General features: G+C 38.8%; 2 protein-coding genes across 2 annotated transcripts; both read right to left on the minus strand.

The window, feature by feature from the left end:
• Positions 1-8,575: 8,575 nt before the first annotated feature.
• On the minus strand, positions 8,576-9,541 carry OR6K2 (olfactory receptor family 6 subfamily K member 2; the record flags this gene model as incomplete). The annotated part of the gene is made up of 1 exon (XM_084781391.1): positions 8,576-9,541. The coding sequence occupies one exon, from the start codon at positions 9,539-9,541 to the stop codon at positions 8,576-8,578; it is 966 nt and encodes a 321-aa protein (XP_084637517.1).
• Positions 9,542-17,947: 8,406 nt separating this feature from the next.
• Positions 17,948-18,895, minus strand: LOC311603691 (olfactory receptor 6K3-like; the record flags this gene model as incomplete). Its single annotated transcript, XM_084792748.1, has 1 exon — positions 17,948-18,895. One exon carries the CDS (start codon positions 18,893-18,895, stop codon positions 17,948-17,950), a length of 948 nt encoding a protein of 315 aa, XP_084648874.1.
• Between the last annotated feature and the right edge of the window lie 3,370 nt (positions 18,896-22,265).

The following is a 22,265-nucleotide window of genomic DNA, read 5'->3' on the forward strand; positions in this document are numbered from 1 at the left end:
CCCTCATTATTCACTCGCTCTTCCAATAAACCATCATTCACTGTTTTGGTAGATAATACATTTTCTCAGACATTGTGGGTATGGAGACAAATTGAAACAGATATCGACTTTAAAATCACCTTGTTAATTAGAAGGCATACAGGCCAGGTAAATGATCATATAAGAGAATAATATCACGCTAAATAGAGGTTTAGGCAGTGTGCAATACAGAAACAGAAAGGTAAGCTTACTTCTGTTTCAGTGTGTAGGTTAGAATAGAAGATGCCAAAGAAGAAATAGTTTCTTGCATGAATTCCCTTGGGTTCAAAGTTAACCAGTTAGACAGAGTTATGGTTTATCCCACCTTTTCTGCATCTGTGGCTAGCCAACCTCTGAAAACATTTACTGTTAGGACCCATTGTATGAGCTGCTAAGCTCCACTGACTGTCTGTGTACAAAACCAACTGAGCTATAGCAAACACTGAAAACATAATTGTAGATATTTCCCACATGCATTTGTGTCATGGCATGCATGCTTTTAAAAAGTGTTTTTGTTTGTTTGTTTGTTTTACTTATATTGAATGTCTATGATTTACACATCATGCACCAAAGTCCCTCTCCTCCCCCCAGTAAAATAAAACAGACAGACAAACAAAAATTCTTGTCACAGAAGCTGTGGTGTATCATGTATTATAGCCTTTTGTCCACATATGTTTACTTTCAAATGTTCATAGCTATGAGTCATGGGTCTGGTTCGAGGCCTACACTGTCATTACCGGATCCTCACTGGGAGTGCTGTCGGATATACCGTTGTTGCTGTGTGTCAAGGAGATTCTTAACCTTTGAATCTGCAAATGTGCCCCTTTATGTGTTCCAGCAGGTCATACATGGAGTCAACATTGGGGTGAGGTTCACTCACAGCCCTGGATCAGGGCCCATTCCCTTGTCCTCAAGGCAGGGCCTGCTTTCCCAATCCCATGTCATCATGGCAGGGCCTGCTCTCCTGCTCATGTGTCCTCAGGGCAGGGCTGGCTCTCCTGCTCCCATGGCCTCAGGGATTAAAAGTGACTTTTTTGGATAGTTTTCTCTCTTTTCTTTTTGGAGTATGGATAGTTTAGTTGAAGAATGCAGTAAATACTGCAAGCAGCAAGCTGACAGTTGTGTCTCAGAAAAAAAGAACATTTAGCAGTGTAGGCACATCAGGACCAGATTCTCAAATAATACTCAGAAAAGAGCAAAGTGGGAGGCTAAGGTTTAAAGGGGCTTTTTTTTGCATGTCTACCAGCAGAGTGGATGCTTAGGATCAATGCAGAGATCCATACTGTGATAGCTAAATTTGAGTGTCAGCATTATTCAATCTGGGTGGCTCTGTGAAGGTATTTCCTAGGAGGATTAACTGGAAGAAGGAGTAGGGGAAGACTGTCCCCAGAGTATGTTGTTTAGCTGTAAAGAGTACATATTGCTCTTGCTGAGTAGCAGAGCCTCCTGGTGGCTGCCAAGATATAATAAATTCTGAGAGAAAAGCTGGCTTGATTTTTGCCTTCCTGTTTTCCATCCTTGCTGGTGAGTATATCTAGACTATAGCTGCTCCTGCCAGCCTTTGTTGACATAAAAACTAAGTTTGTCTGCTTTTCAGTATGGACTGAAGAGGAGCAGTGCTCCAAGGGTTGTTCATGTCTTCAGTGTCAGAGACTGATGAGGCATTCAACCTTGTAGACTAAGGAGCTACCAGGGTTTTAGCCTCTTCAGTGTACAGGCAGCTAGTTTTAGTTTACCCTGCCCATAGCATGGAAGCCAATCTTATACAGTTTTATTCCTCTAGAGAACACACACACACACACACACACACACACACACACACACACACACACACACACACCAAAGTCACAAGCTTTGCAGTCGTGATGATCTCCCCAGTATGTACAATGTCCAAACTTTAATCAATGTCATCACAATACTGCCCACACACATCAGATTCTTATTGAGATCAATGCCACAGAAGATAGTCTGCATTTGATCTGAGACATAAAATGATAGTGCACTCATAGAGTGATGGGCAGTCGTAACGAGCAGTCAGCAGAGTGTAGAGCTGGGACAAGACTGCTGAGTCTTAGGGAAAGTTACATGCAGTCAGATGTGGTTCCATGGTCCACCTCTTCCCATGGGCGCCCTGGCACTACTGCACACTGGCCCGGAAAGAATGAAGTAGAACACTGAATGAGTGGGTCTACAGGATCCCAGTCTGGACAGACCCACTTGGACAGCTAGGTTTAGTTAACTGTTCAATTGACTAATTTCTTAAATTACTTTTTCTTGTTCAAAAGTTTGTTGAGTACTCACTATGTTCCATGTACTGTGTTATGCCAAAATAAGAATGATCATTAAAGAAAACATAATCCTCCAAAATCCATTAATTGCTGGAGTTTCCTTCCCATACATTCCACACTGTTCACCTTGAACAATTAATTAACCTTTCAACAAAAAGCACACTTCTATAATTAGCAGAACCCTTTTTCCTGACATTTCTTTTCTGTTGAGGAATAATTCACATCCTCACCTTCTTGCTGCTATAACAGTGCCCTTGCTCAGAAAATTAGTAAAATAAGACAAAGCTATGAATTAACTCCTCATGCTATGAACCAAATTTGTGTGCCCTTCTTTATCTGTGAGATAAACATACACTAATAACTAATAACTAATATAATATACAACCTATTACAGCCTGTGAATATGTCATGAAAAAGTCTAGGACTCGGGAGATGGTTTTAGCAGGGAAGAACACCAATTGCAGGTCTGGGTCACAGCCCTACATCAGGCAGGTAGAACTGCTTGTAACTACAGTGCTGTGGAATGTGGTACCCAATTCTGACATTCTTGGGAACTTGCACTCAAGTGACGTACATACATAGACACACACATACACACACACACACACACATACACATGCACACTCACACTCAAGCACACACATACAATTAAAAACATTTTACAATTTGACCAAAAGCAGGTTTTCTTAGAAAGACACAGTGATGTTCCCCTGCCTCCCTTCTTTCTCCTTCCCTCCTATGTGAGGAAACATAAAAGGTAGACATTTGTAATCTGGAAAGAGAGCCGTCACCAATAAGTAAATTCCTCCTAACCTTGATCTTTGACTCTCTAAACTCTAGAACTATGAGAAAACAAATGTGTGTTCTTTAACCTATCCTCATCCTCAAAGAAGAATGATCTCCCCTTCCTCAGAAGCTTTCAGCAATAAATGCCTCCTCAGTCTGGGGTTGGGTTTGGAGATATCTGTCCAATCTGTGCAGCCACCATGGCTGTCTTGGTCGTGTGAAGGTCTTATACAAGTATGAACAGTTGCTGCAAATCCATGAGTGTGATGGCCATTTCACTGCCAAAAGCAAATTTTCACAGTGTCTCTCATTATTTGTCTCCTACATTCTTTCCTCATACTTGTACCTGGTGGGATGGGAGCTAATATAAATGATCTATTTAGGTCCTTTAAAAAAAATCTTAGTGCCGAGCAGTGGCACACACCTTTAATCCCAGCGCTCCGGAGGCAGAGGCTGGTGGAACACAGAGTTTGAGGCCATCCTGATCTACAAAGTGAGTCTAGGACAGCCAAGGCTACACAGGGAAACCCTGTCTCGAAAACAAAAACAAAACAAAACAAAAATAAATACATTCTTAGCATTTTGACCATTTAGGTATCTCTCTCTACTGTCTGCTGCCAGTGTGACCAGAGTCTTATCTGACCAAGGTTGACCATATGCCCAAATGGACTCTGTCATACTCTAGAGATACTTGCCCACCCATGTTCATTGCTCCTCTGTTCCCAATAGCCAGGAAATGGAAAGAGCTAAAATTTTTATCAACTGGTAAATAGATAATGACAATGTGACACCTCTCCATATTTAAATATTAACTTAATATTTAATTAAGGCATATTAATTAATATCTTATAATATTTAAACACATATCTTAACATTTAAATATCAACTTAATATAGCTGTTAAGAAAAGGAAATTATGAAAGCTATGAGTAAATGGTTGGAGGAAGAAACAGTTATTTCCTGTGAGCTAACTCATACTCAGAACAATAAATATAATGCTCATGCTTTCTCCTACTTGTAAGTATTAGTTTTGAATCTTAAGACGTCTGGGTTCCGTATGGAATACCAATTGAAGCTGGAATACTAGTAAAGGCCCATAGGAAGGAGGGGAGAAAGAATGCTGTTGTATAAAGAGGTAAAGGGGATTTTTTTTTAAAGTAGGAAGGGTTAATCATGGTGGGGAAGAACAGGGCAGAGGAGGCATTAGGGGGGGAAAACACACACTGAAACCGTTTGAAGAGTTATATGGAAACTTACTACTGTAGAAGTTTCCCAAATTACATAGGTACACATAAATAAAAATCAGGCCTTGAGAACTTAAAAACCATACTGTTTCTATTTCATTTCACCTTCTTTGCTTCATGCTTGTGGTCTCAGATATGGATTCTCAGCTACTGCTCCAGCCACAACATTTGCCACCTACTGCCTTTGCGCCTCCATCGTGGACTCTAACCCTCCAGAACTGCAAACCGTAAGTTCTTTTTCCTCTGAGTTGCTTTGGTCATGGTGTGTCATCACAGCAATAGAAATATAAAATATACAATATTGTTGTGAGATCCAGACATCCAGGCCTCGGTTTCACTAATATATCCATAGGGGAATTTAGAGGGCAAAACTATTCTTAGGTGTATTTTGTAAGCAGTTAAATACTGTTCCATAACATTGATAACATTAATGATTGGAATTTATTGCCCCACCATGTTTTCCCTCAAATAAGGGAAGAGTAAGGGATAAATGTTTTGAATATTTCATGGACAGCTAGCTTGAGCTTTATTCCAGGTACAATGAATACTGCATCCAGAATATCCATTTTAGAAGAGCCTATGCCAGCCATGATCTCCCTCTATAAACTGTACTTAATACATTAATACATAGGTCTTAGGAAGAATTACTGAAATAAAGATAAGCCTCTGAAAGCCCAGGTGACTCTAAAGCTATTATCACTCAAGGAAAATACCTCCTTAGTAACTCAGTAAGAAGTCAGTGAAGTATGTCGGGTTTATTTAAAGGGTGTGATTGGTTCCTCTGCAGGGGCTGTGACTGTGGGACCAGAAGCCTTGTTGATTGACACAAATACAATTTTCTATATAACCAAGCCTTCCAGTTCACCGCCTCATGTTGGTGTTGTGAGATTCCACTGAATAGAAGACATTTTCCCTGCCTTGGTGTGATCTGTGTAATTGGTAGAGTATGCTAAACTGGTAACATGAAGAGGAGGCAGTGGTATCAGCGATAACAGCCCCTGAGAATAAGCAATAGTGGCAGTTAAAAGGCATTGGAAGAGTTCCAGCAAGTGGGAATAGAAACATCAGGGAGCGGAAGAAGACAAGACCAGGCAGAAGCAAAGAGTGTGAAGTAAAGTGCTGAAGATGAGAGACTGCAGGTGCTGGTCCCCGGAAGAGTTCAGAATGCCCAGAGATATACCAACCCTCACGAGCAGAGCATCTTGATACTCAATACCTGAAAATCATAATGGGAACCCAGGAGCAGAGGGTTTTGACATGTAGAATTTGAAGTGCATTTCACTGGCCATCACCAACCACTAATGACCTGTGTGTCACTGTTCAGTGAGTGCATGGCACTGGAAGTCAAGAACCAGTGCAGTTAGCCTCTGACTTGAATAGAAAGAGTTATAAATTTCTCAACTCTGAAGCTGGAACTACAAGCTTCTAGTTCTTAGGACCCTGGACCATAAGTCTCTGGGCGTCTGGGCCGTGCGTCCCTGGCTACACCTCTGGAGACCATGGACGTCTGGGCTGTGCGTCCCTGGCTACGCCTCTGGAGACCATGCCTCGACTATATGTGATTCCCATCATGAGAGAGCAAATAGCATCTTAGGCAACTGACTGAGATCGTAGGCCATATAGTGCCTCCCTACTTGCTCAAAGCAACGGTATTAGAAAATACTTCATGGTGGTTAAAGCAAAGCTTTTGGAGAAGGTTAAATTTGAGTTTGATTATAGCTTAGCTTTTTGTAAAATAAATATACTTAGACAAGTCATTTAAGCCAATTTACTCTCTTTTATAACTAGAGTGATAAAAGTGAATATTGCAAATTACCCTTAAAAACAAAATATATAGGAGACAATTAGTAGTGTCTTGATAATGATTGTGCAATAAGCAGAAAATTGTATTGTTAGCCTCAAAAATGCAAACACAAGTATGGATTTATATTGTTATTTTACTTTTACAACAGCATTGCGTTAACAAATTCAGAGAAATATTTGTTAAACAAATGTGCTTAAAGTCAACAGATAATGCGTTAGTGATTCCCATTATCTCCAAGTCAGAGAGCATGTATCTTAAATTTTATGTACTCTGAAGGATTTATTTGCAGTGTATACACACTTGCATGCACACACACATACATGCACACACACATTTGTTAGTGAAAGTGCTAAAATAATATGTAGCGATCATGTTTGACTTTGGAAGTTCTTATATAGGGTGGCAAACTGGTAAGAGCTAAACTTTAAGAAATGAGCCGTTCTGCAGGGAGTAGGGGCCTTGGCTTCAGTGTAGGAAAGTGTAGAGAAAGGAATCAGCTAAATTAATTCCTAAAGGCATTGGTTGTGTCTAGAAAATAGTTACAGAATACACAATTTAAACAGGTAGTGGTCAGAAAAGGAAATAGAATAATCTTTTCATACAGTAGTTAGTCATAGTATTGCTTTTATAATGATACTGCAAAAAAAAAAAAAAAGAAAGGGAATTGTGTTTGTTAAGTACTTAGAGAACATTAAAAATACACCATCTTCCTGCAAATTTTGTGCAATTACAATTTCGAGAAAATGAGTGGATGTGGAATATATAATATTAAGCGAGGTCATACATTCTCAGAAAGAGAAATAATCACATGGCCTGACACTGTTGCCTAAATCCTTTCATCATTTTTTTCCCCTTCCCAAAATAAAGTACCCTGTCTTCTTACTTTTACTTCTCGTTCCCACCGCATATGGCTTTTCCAGTTTTCCTTCTTTTCTTCAGTCAGGCTCAGCATTCAAAGGCTTTGGCTGTTGAAATGTAAGACTTTCCTTTTTACTTCTGTCTTTCCATAGAATTTAGGAATAAAAGTTAGAGGTTATATTAGTACGAAAGGGAGGAAAATAGGCTGACGACTACAAGGTTTGTGTTCCTGAAAGTGGAAGGGGAAATATTTTGTCAACATACTCAGAGTAATGAGCTTTATTCCATCCAAACTGAAGTGTATGTCCTGGAGGAAATTACTCCTTATGAAACATGTATGACAAGATATGTCAATTAAGGAAACTCATGACACTGTGCTGTGAAGAATATGGAATCTTTAGAGCCAAGGGAAGGAGCAGCTTGAATATAATTTCTGTTCATTATGTTGGTCTGTTAGCTACAAGAACCAATACTTATTGTATTGATGCTGGTTTATTAGTTCAATAGGCATTTATAGAACTAATATCCATTGCTTGATATGCATGACACACAAGAGTACACTGAAAAAATGTTGTATTTTAATTTATAATCAAAAAGGATTATTTGTTGTATGACTTAGCTTTAGTGAACATTAAACAAAACTCAAATGCTCAATTTGCAGGATAGGGTTATTTTCCAATTTTATACACAATGACAAGATAGAGGGAGTATGGTCTTATGACAACTCTAATTTAATGTAATTTCAATAAGCATTATCTATGTAGTCCTGGCTGTTTTGGACCTCTCTAAGTAGAGCAGGCTAGCCTCAACCTCACATTGATGTTCTTGGCTCTGCTCCTCAAGTTCTGGGACTGAACATGTACACTGCCACACTAACCTTGTTCTTTTTCTTCTCTGCTGTTTATTATTCGTACTGAGTGAGGATTGACCCCAGGGACTCGTGCATGCTCCACCAGCACTCCATCGATTGAGTTTCATTCCAAATCTTCAAATAACTGTTTAGGCTATGTTAAAATTAAAGTGTTTATCAAGCTAGCCTCAGCAAAAGGAAATTACTGCATATAACTTGAGTGACATAATATTCAATTAATGAAGTTGTGTGCCAAAATATGATGGACTGGAAAAAGATTTTTTTTTTAAGGTATCAAGTTTAGGCGCTGGGGAGATGCGTCAGCTGGTAAGATGCTTGTCATTAAGCAAAAGCTGGGCACAGCACCTGGGATGGAGAGGTGATAGAGCCTTTGGCTTGCTGGCCAGCCAGCCCTGCCGGTGAATCAACTCCTGACTCAGTGAGATACCTTGTCTCAAAAAAAAAAAAAAAAATTAAGGTGAAGAAGTAATTGTGAAGGATATTATTACTTCAGTTGAAATGTCTAATTCTGGTCTTGTCACACATGAACTCTTTTATTTTCCATGCATGAACACACAATAATGTAAATAATAAGTCTAATTTACTTATTTGAAGATTTTATGTATCAGGGACATTTAGAAAATAAGTTTTAGTAAAAAGGCTCACAAAAAGTTTTCTAAGAGGTGAGAAAACAATAGAGCCAACAGTATACCCCCAAAGGAGAGATGTTATGTGAGGTTCCCGCCCTTGTGAATTAGGATGCTAGCCTGACCTATGTGCTTTTTAATGGCCTCTTTTATCTCTTTATTTCTCAGGCTATAGATAATGGGGTTGAAGAAGGGCGATAGAACTGCAAAGGCCAGAGCAATGGCAGTGTCCCAGAACAAGGAGTAGGTCGCAGAGAAGCGAAGGTACATGAGAGCCACGCTGCCAAAGAAGAGCAAAAAGACGGTAAGGTGTGAGACACACGTGGAAAACGCTTTGCGGCGGCCTTCGGCCGAACGGATGCGCAGAATCACCGCCACAATACCAACATAGGACATGAAAATGAGCATCACTGCTGTAATTATCTCCACAGCATGGACAATATCGACCACCTGAATCATGACGATGGTGTGGGTATCTGTGCAGGCCAGGCGCAGCACGGGGAGGAAGTCACAGAAGATGTGCTCGAGGCGATTAGAACCGCAGAAAGGCAAGGTGGAGATCCAGGCAATCTCAGGGAGGGGCGTGAGGAAGCCGCAGACACAGCAGCCTAGGGTCAGCTGGGCACACAGCCTCGGGGTCATGATGGTGGGGTAATGAAGAGGGCTGCAGATGGCCAGGTAGCGATCAAAGGCCATAGCTGTCAGGAGACAAACCTCACTGATGCCCGTGGAATGGAAGAAATACATCTGCAGGACACAGCCATTCAAGGTAATACTCCTTTGTTCGCTAAGGAGGCTAGAGAGCATCTTTGGGATGGTGGCTGTGGTGTACCAAACCTCCAAAAAGGAAAGGGCACTGATAAAGAAGTACATGGGCGTGTGGAGATGCGCATTCAGCCGGACCACTGTGATGATAATCAGGTTTCCAACAACAATGAAAACATAGATGAAGAGAAGTGGGATGAAGCACATGACAGAATCTCCCCAGGAGCAAGGGAAAGCAGAAAAAATGAACACCTGAGCAGTGGTCCAGTTGGAGAACTCCATCCCCGAATGAGACTAAGAGAGTCAACAACTCCTAGTGCATGCCAGCATTTCAGAAAATGTCTACAATAGTTCTGAGGGGAAAACACACTTACCAAAAGCCAGCCTTTCTAAAGACACCAGTACTGTGGATTTAGATGAAGAGAAATGAATAATAAAATTGTATGCATTCAGTGCTGGCTTTCAGTTAAATTTGTTGTAAAAGGAAAAACACTCAGCAAGTACAACCCCATATTTAGACCTAGCAATTCTTTTATTTTTTATTTTTATTTTTCATTTATTTATTTTGGTTTTGGTTTTTCAAGACAGGCTTTCTCTGTGTAGCCTTGGCTGGACTGGAACTCACGCTGTAGGCCAGGCTGGCCTTGAACTCACAAATATCCATCTGTCTCTACATCCTGAATACTGGGGTTAAAGGCATGAGCCACCATTGCAAAGCTGAGACCTAGTAATTCTTAAGTCCTGGCATGAACCAGAATCAGTAAGTGGTCTGTGAAAGCTCAGATTTCCAGTGACGTTTCTGAAAGTTTTGTTCCAGAGGTCTGAGGTAAAGCCTAAAGATTTACAGGCAATATTTATCCCACTGGTCAGAAAAATAGTATTTAAAAACCATCATGTTTAGACATCTGGAGGAGGACCTGAAGAAATAGGAAATAAAATGGTGTTCATTCCTGAGTTCCAATCTTACTAATTGGATTCTCCAACAAAATTCTCTATTTCATCTCAATATATCTAACTCTGGGCAAATGATCTGAAATGTTTTTTAATTGAAAATAGATTTTTTTTTTTCATACAGTGTATGGTGAGTGTGTTTTTTCCTCCCCCTGCTCTTCCCAGCTCCTGCCCATCTCTCGTCCCATTCAGATCTACACTCTGTCTCTTGATAGAAAACAAGCAGCTATCTAAGGGGTAATAATAAGCCATCCTGGGGAATTTCCACCCACCCGCCTCACTTTCCTCTAATTAGCTCACCACCTCTGCACGCGTATATGCTCAAAATGATTCGAGGATACATTTAAATGGTGGGGTTTTTTTGTTGTTGTTGTTTTTGTTTTTTTGGGTTTTTTTTTTTTGGTTTTTTTTTTTTTTTGGTTTTTTTTTTTTTTTTTTTTTTGCATTGCTGTTTGTTGTTTAAAGGATGTACCACTCTTCTTCCTCCCCTCACGTTTTCTTCTCTTATGTAAAAAAGACTTGAAGGTGTTTTGGGCCAGAACAAAATGGCACAGTTTGAGAAAATTGCATATGTTAAGCTGTAAGTGTAGGTTTGCTCGTATAATTTTGTGGGACAGCTCAGTGGAAAGGGAGAGATGTACAGTGACTCTAATCATAACACAGCACCGTACAGGGCAATGTCTTGTTAATTTATTCTCTCTCACACAGTGATTTGTTTTACTCCTACTGATTATTTATTTATTTATTTTATTGTCAAATATGTTCACTTGGAGGACAATGCATCTCTATTCAGACCATTTATATAAAGGTTTTCTTACCGGCATGGACAATTTTTCTCTCTATTCTCCCAATCTCTTTAAGTCAGTTATGTACCTTCATCTTTCCCCAGTCACTTCCACTCGCCTCCAAAGCCCAGGAGCTCAGCTCTCAGCAGTCTTCAGCCTGTTGAGACCATCCTACTTCGGTTTCCCTCCGAGACATTCCATTTCTCTTCACCCAAGTTTATGGATAACTCAAAATTCTGGTCTCGTTTTAATTATTCTCTCATCTCTGTTCCTTTCCACAAGGTGGAGTCATTCTATTTCAACATTCATTTTACTCTGGATTCCTGGTTTCCCTTGGCCTTTGTTCCTTTTAACTGATGATACACTATAAATCCCTGTTCTGAATCTTGGCCCCCACATTGACTCTCCCCTTAGAAGCTTTACCTTCTCCCAGCTTTTAAGTTCCACCTGTTGCGTCATGAGACCATCCCTCTTGAAAAATCGTACGCTGAGTTTCTAACCCTCAGGACCTCAAAGCCTGACTGCGTTTCCACACAGACCGTGTACAGAATTATTTGAGATAAAATAAGGCCACTGGAGTTGGCCCTATTCCTCACCGACTGGTGTTTCTCTAAGACAAACTTTAAACATTGTCAGGGCCAAGGCAAAGGAAGACTCGGAGAAAGATGGACATTTATTAATCAAGCTGGCTGACCTCAGAAAAAAAGCAGCCATGTTGAAACCTTGAATTAAGCCTTCTAGTTCTCAAAATAATGGTAAGTTAAATTTCTTTTTGAAGACACTCCCTAGCAAGCTAGCACATGACCATAGTATAGTATCAGCATTTAACAGTTTCTTTGCTGATTTTTGTTCCCATATATCACAGCCATACTCAGGACTGTCTTTCCATTACTTTCTAAACTAATGGAAAGTTATGTTTCATTTAATTTTTCTGACTGTATTTAAATTTTTTCTTTTATTTTCACCATATAGATTATGTAACCTAGTCCCACCAAACTCCTCTTGTTTGCGTAATTGTGTCATTTTCCTTTAAATCTGTAGTGAACATACTTGTTATTCTGTAAAAATAAAAGTTGCCTTATCTCCTGTTGCTATGGTAACTGGCTACTCATTCAGTTTAGAAAAGGGATTGTTATTCTACTCATGTAACTTATACTTTCTAGTTTTTAAACATCTGTAAGAGGCATCTCTCTGTTTAGAAATATCCTGTTTCTTATTTTCTTTCAACCTCTGCTTCTTCATTTTCTAACCAAGTTGATGTTTTCTTGTAGCTTTTGCATCTCTGCTTACTCTATTACTTGTGATATAGCATATGATATGGTAGGAGAATGTGGTTTATTCTATTGTATCTACTATTATCTATCTATCTATCTATCTATCTATCTATCTATCTATCTATCTGCTTATACATGCATGCTCATTATTTAAAATCTTTCTCAAGTTGTCTTGATTTTTAAAATAAATATAACTGAATTTTTAAATATAATTCTGATGGTCTCAATTGTAGTCGGCACATCTTTTAATCATGGCCTTCAGATCATGGTTCTAAAAGATGAATCACACACTTGCTCAAAAAAGCAGCCTCTAAGTAATCTCTAAATTCATGCTGTTGAGCGACAGAAAGCATGAGGGAACTGAACCAAAAGCATCAATATTCACCTTTAGCCATCAAATCCTCTGCTCTCCTTATCTAAATTACAGTAGTGATGAGTCCAGTACAATTGTCAGTGACATCAACTTCTAAACCTAACTGAAAAACACATAAAATTATGGGAATACTCTGGAAACATTTCAGAAATAAAACCCAGTGCCTATCTGTGTTAAATGTAAAGCAGTCCTTTGTGTAGAGAAATCTGCTAATTCAAACAGTTATATGTTGTACTAGCTTAGCCTAGACTACTCCTTCATATCTCTTAAAAGCCAACCCAAAGGCGATTCACAGTACCTACAGACCTGCTGGCACTGTCCTCTGCTATTGTGGGTAAGTTATCTTTTCCCTATTTGTCTCCCATCACCTCTCCAAATATTTAACCCACTGACCTTGTTGCTGTTGGAGTCCAAAGTCAGAATAAACAAGGATGAAGACTATCTTTGCTCCATTGATGTTTGTGAGGTATCTAACTGCCACAGAACCATCTTCCTTTGCTATGCTTCTACCCGAGTCCTCTATCTAAACTCAATGTCTCTTATAAGTCAGTGTTACATAGCTCTGATACTCCTTGTGGCTCTTCTCCCCTTTCTTCCCTTTTCTTGGTTTTTAAAGATGAGTAAAGTGATTGACTGTCTTGGGAATTGTACACAAATGATTCCAGATTAGTAGAAAACAATCATCCTTATAATAGCATCAATTGGGAAAAACAGCTCAAGCTAGTAATTAGGAGAATCAGGGCCCAAAGATCTCCAGCTCATTTCAAATGAGCTTGGGAGTTCCAGACATGAGAGTCGGCTTGCTAATTTTTTTAATTTAATTTTTCCCCCTTTCTGTGACTCTCCTAATGCTGTTGATGTTTTAATGAATCAAAATGAATATCTAAGGCAGATTTGAGGGATGTTTGTATCGTAAAGGACGTGAGCACTGTGAAGCAATGAAAAGGGGGACTGGGCTGACTTCCTGTTTCTAGGCCATTCAGCTTAGTTTTCAGGAACTCAGTTAAGCATTTGAATATTTCGCTTACTAATTTCTTATTGAAAGTAGGGAATCGTGGTTTGTTTGCTTGCTTGCTTTACATCCTTTGTGCATTGAGGTCAGGACTTTATAATGGAGACAAATGACAGGTAAGGAAGATTCCCAAAGACTAACGCTTCTGTCAGATGATGACTTCATAAGACTATTTCAATCATAGTCTCAATGTTCAAACAATCAATTGAGTTTGTTCTCCCCTTAAGTATCTCCTGGCCTGTGATGTAGTGTAAGCCCTTCTTCAGAAAGCTCTTGTTCCTGTATGGAAAATGAAAATTGAAACATATGTATAAGTTTTAGGAAAATAAATTACATTTCCTTTGAGTTATATACTATGTCATATGAAAGGTAAGAGGTAGAAAGATTGTCTTCCTAAAATGTATGTATTCACACTACTAACTTATGCTACTATTATGTTAGAAATGTTTATTAATTGTAAGTCCATAATGTAAGATGTTTATATTAGCAGTTTTCTCGCTTATTTGATTCCTGACTGTCAAATGATTCCCTTAGACTTCTTTTAACAAAATGTATCTCTAAATCATTTTTTAGTGTTTGCACATTCCAAGAAAATGTGATTAGAAAACAAAGAAAGTTCCCTCAAAGCTCCAGGATAGTTCAGGATAGTGATAAGTTCCTTTAAAATGGATGAAGCATAGTGCAGCTGAAAACATCAAATCCCATGAGTGGCCAGTATCTGCTATAATCCTTCCTATCTTAAAATGTTATTCTTTTTTTTCTCCTTTATTAATTTATTCTTGTTACATCTCAATGGTTATCCCATCCCTTGTATCCTCCCATTCTTCCCTCCCTCCCATTTTCCCCTTATTCCCCTCCCCTATGACTGTGACTGAGGGGGATTACCTCCCCCTGTATATGTTCATAGGGTATCAAGTCTCTTCTTGGTAACCTGCTGCCCTTCCTCTGAGTGCCACCAGGTCTCCCCCTCCAGGGGACATGGTCAAAGGTGAGGCACCAGAGTACGTGAGAAAGTCATATCCCACTCTCCACTCTACTGTGGAGAGTGTTCTGTCCATTGGCTAGATCTGGGTAGGGGTTTAAGGTTTACCGCCTGTATTGTCCTTGGCTGGTGCCTTAGTTTGAGCGGGACCCCTGGGCCCAAATCTGCCTATCATAATGTTCTACTTGTAGGTTTCTAGGACCCTCTGGATCCTTCTACTTTGCCATTCTTAAAGTTGCATTTAAATGTCAGATACGAATAGTTTTGGTATTGCATATGTATTCTGAGACTCTATAAAACATTTTATTTACTTCAAAACACATGCTGTTTAAAACACATAACATTGTATTATATGATGATTAATTATGTACGTAAATATTGGTGGCCTCCCATTCATATATAATGACATATCTAGAAAATGCATTAGTTGCATTTCAAATTTACAGAAAAATCCATAAATTATGATGTTTAACATTAATAAATTATGATATACCATACACAATTCTTTTAGATTTTCAAGCATTTTAAGATTAATAAAATAGGGGAATAGGGTGAAAGCGGGAGGGAGGGAGGAATGGGAGGATACACGTGATGGGATAACAGTTGAGTTGTAAAATAAAAAATAGACCTAAAAAAGATTAATAAAATATATAGACACTTTTTACCTCTCCAAATTACTGCTTTAATAAGGGAATTTTATTTTGAGAAAAAAGTTCAAATAATTAGGCCCCTCACAAATACACAATATCCTCTAGAGTAAACAAATATAAAGACTATTCCACCATTTGTCTAAAGGGTGCATTTCACAGACCAAGTCCCATTCACAAAATTGCGTTCTTCCATCTGTGTTGAGCAATCCCACAGGGTACTCATGGGGATAGCATACATTGCTCTAACTAAGAGTTGCTCTCAGCTTATTCAACTAAGTGATATTTCTTTTTCATGTAGGGAAGTAGCTACTAAAATTATGTATAAATGGAAAGAACTGTATTTCCTGCACAAGAATAAGTTACTTTGGAAACAGCTGATTAAAAGAAGTATGGTCATAAAGATTCATCAAAATAAAAACCAATGAGTTGTCAATACTAAACTCAAAGATTGCAGGTTAAAAGTTAAACAAGGAATAAACAGAAGAAACATTCATTTTAAATAAAATTGTAAGTATTAATACATAAATTACAGAATAAAAATTAACATAAAGGAAATAAAAGTGCATCCAGGTCTGAGGCCACATGAATTATTAAACATAGGAGAGTCAAGTGGAAAAATGGTGCCAATGTGCAGAAGCTAACAGGGATGATCTAGCATAGGTCTTATGTAGGACAAGTGTCTAGGTAAAGCCATGATGAGACTTCTAAAGCCCACAGTGTACTTAAGTGTCTCCTCATCATTGGTACTGTCTTTGTCATGCTCTCCTTCCTCAGACACACTTTCATCCTCCTTGATAAACTCCAGTGGTCATCCCCCCAGTCTTCATTAGCACCCTCTAGAAGATTCCACCTCTGCTCTTCCCTGGGTTCCATCTTCACAGTGCTCTCGTTTTCCCCCACACAGCTGCTGCTCTGCACCACATGTGATTTTCCATTCCTCGTCTCTTCATTGTTTGCCTCATCATTTCCCAATTTCCTTCTCCCCCTTAAGCTTTCCAGTAAAGAATCTACTTTTGAAAAATCTGGGTCAACTTCTTCTCAATATCCCATAGGTCATCTCCATTTGAATTAAAGGCTTGAAAGAAGATCCAGCTGTTTATTCTTAGATCTGAAGCCACTTTTGTCCATTGGTGAGATGTTTCCTTATATGTGACATCATTTAGAGGGCACAACAATAGAAACAGTTGGAGGAAGAAGAGGAAGAGGAGGGGAAATTAAAGAAAGAAGAAGAATAACACATGCTGGATTTAAGGCTAAGATAAAGCAGCTACTTTGGGAAAGTGCAACTATGAAACAATATGTAGAATTCTAGGACTTTCCATTAACTCCTCAATAGCCAAAGGAGGGGCACAGTCATCTAGAATGATTAGACAAGAAGGTGTCCACAACCCACTGAGAGCCCATTCATTGCAAGGTCATGAATTTATCATTCTTATAGGAATGTGTACAACACAGGCCTGTAATTCAACATATCAGAATCCATTTTTAGTTATAGTATTTCAACTTGCCAATGGTCAAATCACTTGGCTTCACGAAATACAGAGATCAGATTTAAACTATAGATTGTATATTATGCCATAAATTATATTTACAGTCTTACACTCATGTGTGAGTTGTACAACTGTCTTTGTAGCCAATGTTTTGTCAATAATGGCAACTATATTAACAAGTTTTTCTGTAATATGTCCACTTCTTGATATTTATCTTGAAGTAAGATTTTAGAAAAGAAATTTTGTGCAATGTTATTTTACTGGATTTATAAGGACATTGATATGGAGAATACATATATATATATATATATAATTTCAAGTTAGAGAACAATTTGTTGAACATCAGTATACCATCTCATAATTTATCTATAAATAATATAACATATTATATAAATAAAATATAATAAACATGTAGATACACAAAGCTCAGTATAAAACTCCAGGTTTTACAAATATGAGCTACAGAGTCACATATGTAATATTAAAGAAACTACAAAATTATGTGATTTGCCAAAAATGCAAAATATGTTAAAGTGATTAACAAAATACACGTATTTGTTCCATCTCAGTTTAGTCATATTGATTCTCTATAAAACTTAAATTTCTTTTTATAATGATTTACACAATACCAAATATAGCCTATGATGTCCTGCTGATGAAATCTTATCTCCACATCATAGATATACGTGTCTTAAATAACCATAGCACTAACTGGAAAGGAAACAAAGATGAAAGGAAACTGCCTATAGTTTGGATGCAAGAAAAATATCTTTCTTCAATTCTTGTTAAAAGACTATGGACTAATCACTCACCAATAGAGAGACTCACTGTGACATAAATCTGCAAGAATGCTAAGGTTATTGTGAAGACAACAGTGGCCAAGAAGCTTTGTCAAAAAGGTGACAACTCTGAGTGTTCTTCATAGCTATACACTTAACCATTCTGAAGATATATATGCTTTTCAATGGTTGGAGATATTAAAACAAAATTGTTAACTTCATAATCTTTATGAATTCTCAGAAGATTAAATATATGTGTCCACTCATCACCTTATTGGAGAAAGTGATTGATCGATTGCACAATCTTTTAAATTGCAGTCATTCTTTGGGATCAGGTTTTTTTTTTTTTTTGTAAAAGAATCTTCTTCAGATTATACAGGCATCCATTTAAATTACCTCCCTGATTCATTGGACACCTTTTGAGGGCAAACGAGCTTGTTAATTGCATCTTTCATGTCCTTATTTCTCAGGCTGTATATAATAGGATTAAAAAGGGGAGCGAATACAGAAAATGTAAGAGCAATGGCGTTGTCCCAGAATGGTGTGTAAGTGGCAGAGAATCGAAGATACATAAGGGCCACACTGCCAAAAAACAACAGGAAGACAGCAATATGGGCAGCACAGGTGGAAAAAGCTTTTTTACGACCCTCTGTTGAGGAGATGCTTAGGATAACAACAATGATTCTTATATAAGAAAGAGAAATAATCAGACTCGTTATCAGAATAGCAAGAGCATGAATCACATCTTGAACAAGGATTACTGAGGCGTCCGTACAGGCTAACTTCAACAAAGGGGTGAAATCACAGAATATCTGAGTGATTTGATTGGGGCCACAAAAAGGTAGAGTAGAAATCCACACGATCTCAGGAAGAAGGATGAGGAAGCCAAATAGACAAGAACCAGCAGTGAGCTGAGCACAAAGCCGGGGTGTCATGATGTTAGGGTAGCGAAGTGGGTTGCATATGGCAACATACCTGTCAATAGCCATGACAGTGAGAAGGGTCCCTTCAGTGTTTCCAAGAGAATGGAAGAAATACATCTGCAGGAGGCAGCCAATGAACGAAATCGTCTTTTGCTTAGTGATCAGATTGGAGAGCATCTTGGGAATGGTCGCTGTCGTATACCACATCTCAAGAAATGAGAAGATACTTATGAAGTTATACATGGGATTGTGAAGACGGCGGTCCAACCTGACAGCAAAGAAGATCATCAGGTTTCCTGTCACAATAAAGATGTAGATGAGAAGCAAAGGGAAAAAGTACAGGAGGCCGCCATTGTTGAGCTGAGGGAACCCAGTGAAGACAAACACAGTCACTGTTGACAGGTTTCCCTTCTCCATAGTCCCATCTGAGTGAGTTGTGAATAAGAGAGAGGCCACACTCGGCTAACATGAAAGGAAGTCAGGGCAGTACGAATGCAAATACTGGGGCTGAAAGGATAGATGGCTCAGTGTGTAAAAATCTTTGCCACATAAGAATGAAGACCTGAATTCAGGTAAACAGCATCCGTGTGAAAATGCTCCCTGTTGAGACCCACACTTACAATCCCAGGGCTATACGTTGGAGATGATCCCAGAAGCTTCCTAGCCAGCCAGCCAGCCAGGCAAATGGGAGATCTTCAGATCCAGTGAGAGCCCCTGTCGCAAGAGATAAGGTGGAGACTGTTGGAAGAAGATATGTAACATTGACCTTTAACTTCCACCTGCACGTGCCCACTTCTTATACCTAGTTTGTGCACACACATGCAAACATGAATACACTTACATATACCGAATACTTATGTGTAAATGCAAATGTTAGTTTCCTTAGATGGAATCTGTGATTTGATATTTCTAATAATCAAAACACACAATAACTTGTGTGTATCCTAATTTTGGTTTTTGGGTGCAGCATATTATAATGATTAATAGAGTAGATTCATGTCAAAATTCCTGAGCCTCAATTTTCATTCTGTCCATTATTAATTGGTGAGCGGGAACCTGGACTCTCTGGGTCTTATGTCTTCCATTGTGCATGAGAAGAACTGTGTTGAGAAGTGGTAATCAAATGAGTCAATTTATAAATGTACCCCCATCACTGATATTTCTGCTATTTATTTCTTTTGTAGACCAGCTACCTGTTTTATACTTTTTATGTGTTAAAAATCATATTCGTTAATCATACTCTATGTCTTCAAAGACACTGAAATCTTTATCCTTAAAAATATGGCGAATAAATACTTTCTGTTGAAGAAAACGCTCCCTCTAGCTTTCTGTAATCTCACGTCTCAAGCTTTTGACATATATGAGATTCTTTGTCTTCATCCTCTTGTATTTCACTGCGGCAATTTCAAAGTTGACCATGCTACACTCTCTAGAGCTTTGGTGACTTTCTGCTTTCTTTCTAGGATTCCCCTTTGTTCACACTGATTTACCTGGCTAACTGATCTAGCTTCAAGTCTCAATTCAGCTCTTGTCTCTCATGAGAAGGCTGCTGTTACTACTGCCATCTCCTTCATATATTTAAATGCACACACATGCACACACACGCACACACACACACATACACACACACACACACACACACACACACACTCCTTAGTTTATTCCTTTCACATGCAATCTCTAGGTTGCTTCTACCATAATCCCAACACTGCCACTGCCGCTGTTGTTCTTATCAGCACCAGTATTATTATTGTTATTATTATTATTATTATTATTATTATTATTATTATTATTATCATGATTCTGTTAAGGACAATTTACTCTTGATAGCTATTAATCACTTGGAAATAGTTTCTTTTCTCATAAAAATTTTGAATTGGGATTAAAAGCACAATTAAACCAGAAGAACTCCGTAAAGGAGACTGGTGGGAAGGGAAAGTGTCATCATTTACACCCATGAAGTTGAACATAGAATGAATAAACCTGTGACCATTTCTCATTTCTCATGCAATGTAATGTACAGAGCCTAGAGCTCCAAAGACAAAATTTCTCAAAATCACAAGTTTCAAATTCTACATCTGCCAAAGTTTGAACCTTCAGCATGCGGTTGCTGAGAGTCTCATTCTAAATAAAAAGAAAGAGCATTTTCCATTCACCCAAGGAGCCCAAACTTACCTCTGTCTGGCTTTTTCCTCTAACCCTGGGTATCTCTGTATCTGCCCTTTTAACACCTGTAAGGAGTTCTTATAACCATCTTTGGGAACATCCTGAAGTGAATGTGAGCTCCACTGAGATTTTTATTCCCTTAGTAATGGATAGAAAACATGTCTCTCCTGGGGTCAATTGACAGAAGTTCACACTCTTCTTTCTGTTCATTAGATCCTCAGTCAGGGAGAGTCAGTGCTCAGCAGGATTTGAACAGATTCAGCTGAACAGTTCACTTCCTCTCTTGTCACTGTGGTGACTGAAAAAGTCATCCTCAATGTAGACGTGGCACTAGGAATTGCTGTGCCAAATGCAGCCATGTAAGGATGCTGTCACACATTATATCTCTATAATTATATATAATTAATATATATAAATGAAATTGAAATATAAAATCATACATATATATATATATAAGAAAGAGTTAGTGGGGCTGTATTGAAGATGGTTTTCTGACAAAAGTCATGAATAAATTAATGAGTAGAATAGAGGATGATTTTTTAAGGTGGATTTTATTTATTTTTTTTAACTTTTTTTCTCCTTTATTAATTTATTCTTGTTACATCTCAATGGTTATCCCATCCCTTGTATCCTCCCATTCTTCCCTCCCTCCCATTTTCCCCTTATTCCCCTCCCCTATGACTGTGACTGAGGGGGATTACCTCCCCCTGTATATGTTCATAGGGTATGAAGTCTCTTCTTGGTAACCTGCTGTCCTTCCTCTGAGTGCCACCAGGTCTCCCCCTCCAGGGGACATGGTCAAAGGTGAGGCACCAGAGTATGTGAGAAAGTCATATCCCACTCTCCACTCTACTGTGGAGAATGTTCTGTCCATTGGCTAGATCTGGGTAGGGGTTTAAGGTTTACCGCCTGTATTGTCCTTGGCTGGTGCCTTAGTTTGAGCGGGACCCCTGAGCCCAAATCTGCCTATCATAATGTTCTACTTGTAGGTTTCTAGGACCCTCTGGATCCTTCTACTTTGCCATTCTCCCATGCTTCTCTCATCTAGAGTCCCAATAGAATGTCCTCCCCTCTGTCTCAGTTTCCTGGTAAGTGAAGGCTTTCATGGGACATGCCCCTTGGGCTAATATGCAGATATAAGTGAGTATATACCATTTGAGTCTTTCTGCTTCTGGGTTAACTTGCTCATTATGATCATTTCTAGCTCAATCCATTTATCCACAAATTTCGGGAATTCCTTGTTTTAAATAGCTGAATAGTATTCCATAGTGTATATGTACCACAGTTTCTTTATCCATTCTTCTATTGAGGGACACTTAGGCTGTTTCCATGTTTTGGCTATTATGAATAAGGCTGCTATGAACATGGTTGAGCAAATTTTCTTGTTGTGTGCTGGAGCATCTTCTGGATATATTCCAAGGAGTGGAATAGCTGGGTCTTGAGGAAGCCCTATTCCCATTTTTCTGAGATAGCACCAGATAGATTTCCAAAGTGGTTGTACTAGTTTGCATTCCCACCAGCAATGAAGGAGTGTTCCTCTCTCCCCACATCCTCGCCAGCATGTGGTGTCGCTTGAATTTTTGATCTTAGCCATTCTGATGGGTGTAAGATGGAATCTCAG

The sequence above is a fragment of the Acomys minous genome (genome assembly GCF_964271855.1).
Source record: "Acomys minous genome assembly, chromosome: 1".
Lineage (NCBI taxonomy): Eukaryota > Metazoa > Chordata > Mammalia > Rodentia > Muridae > Acomys > Acomys minous.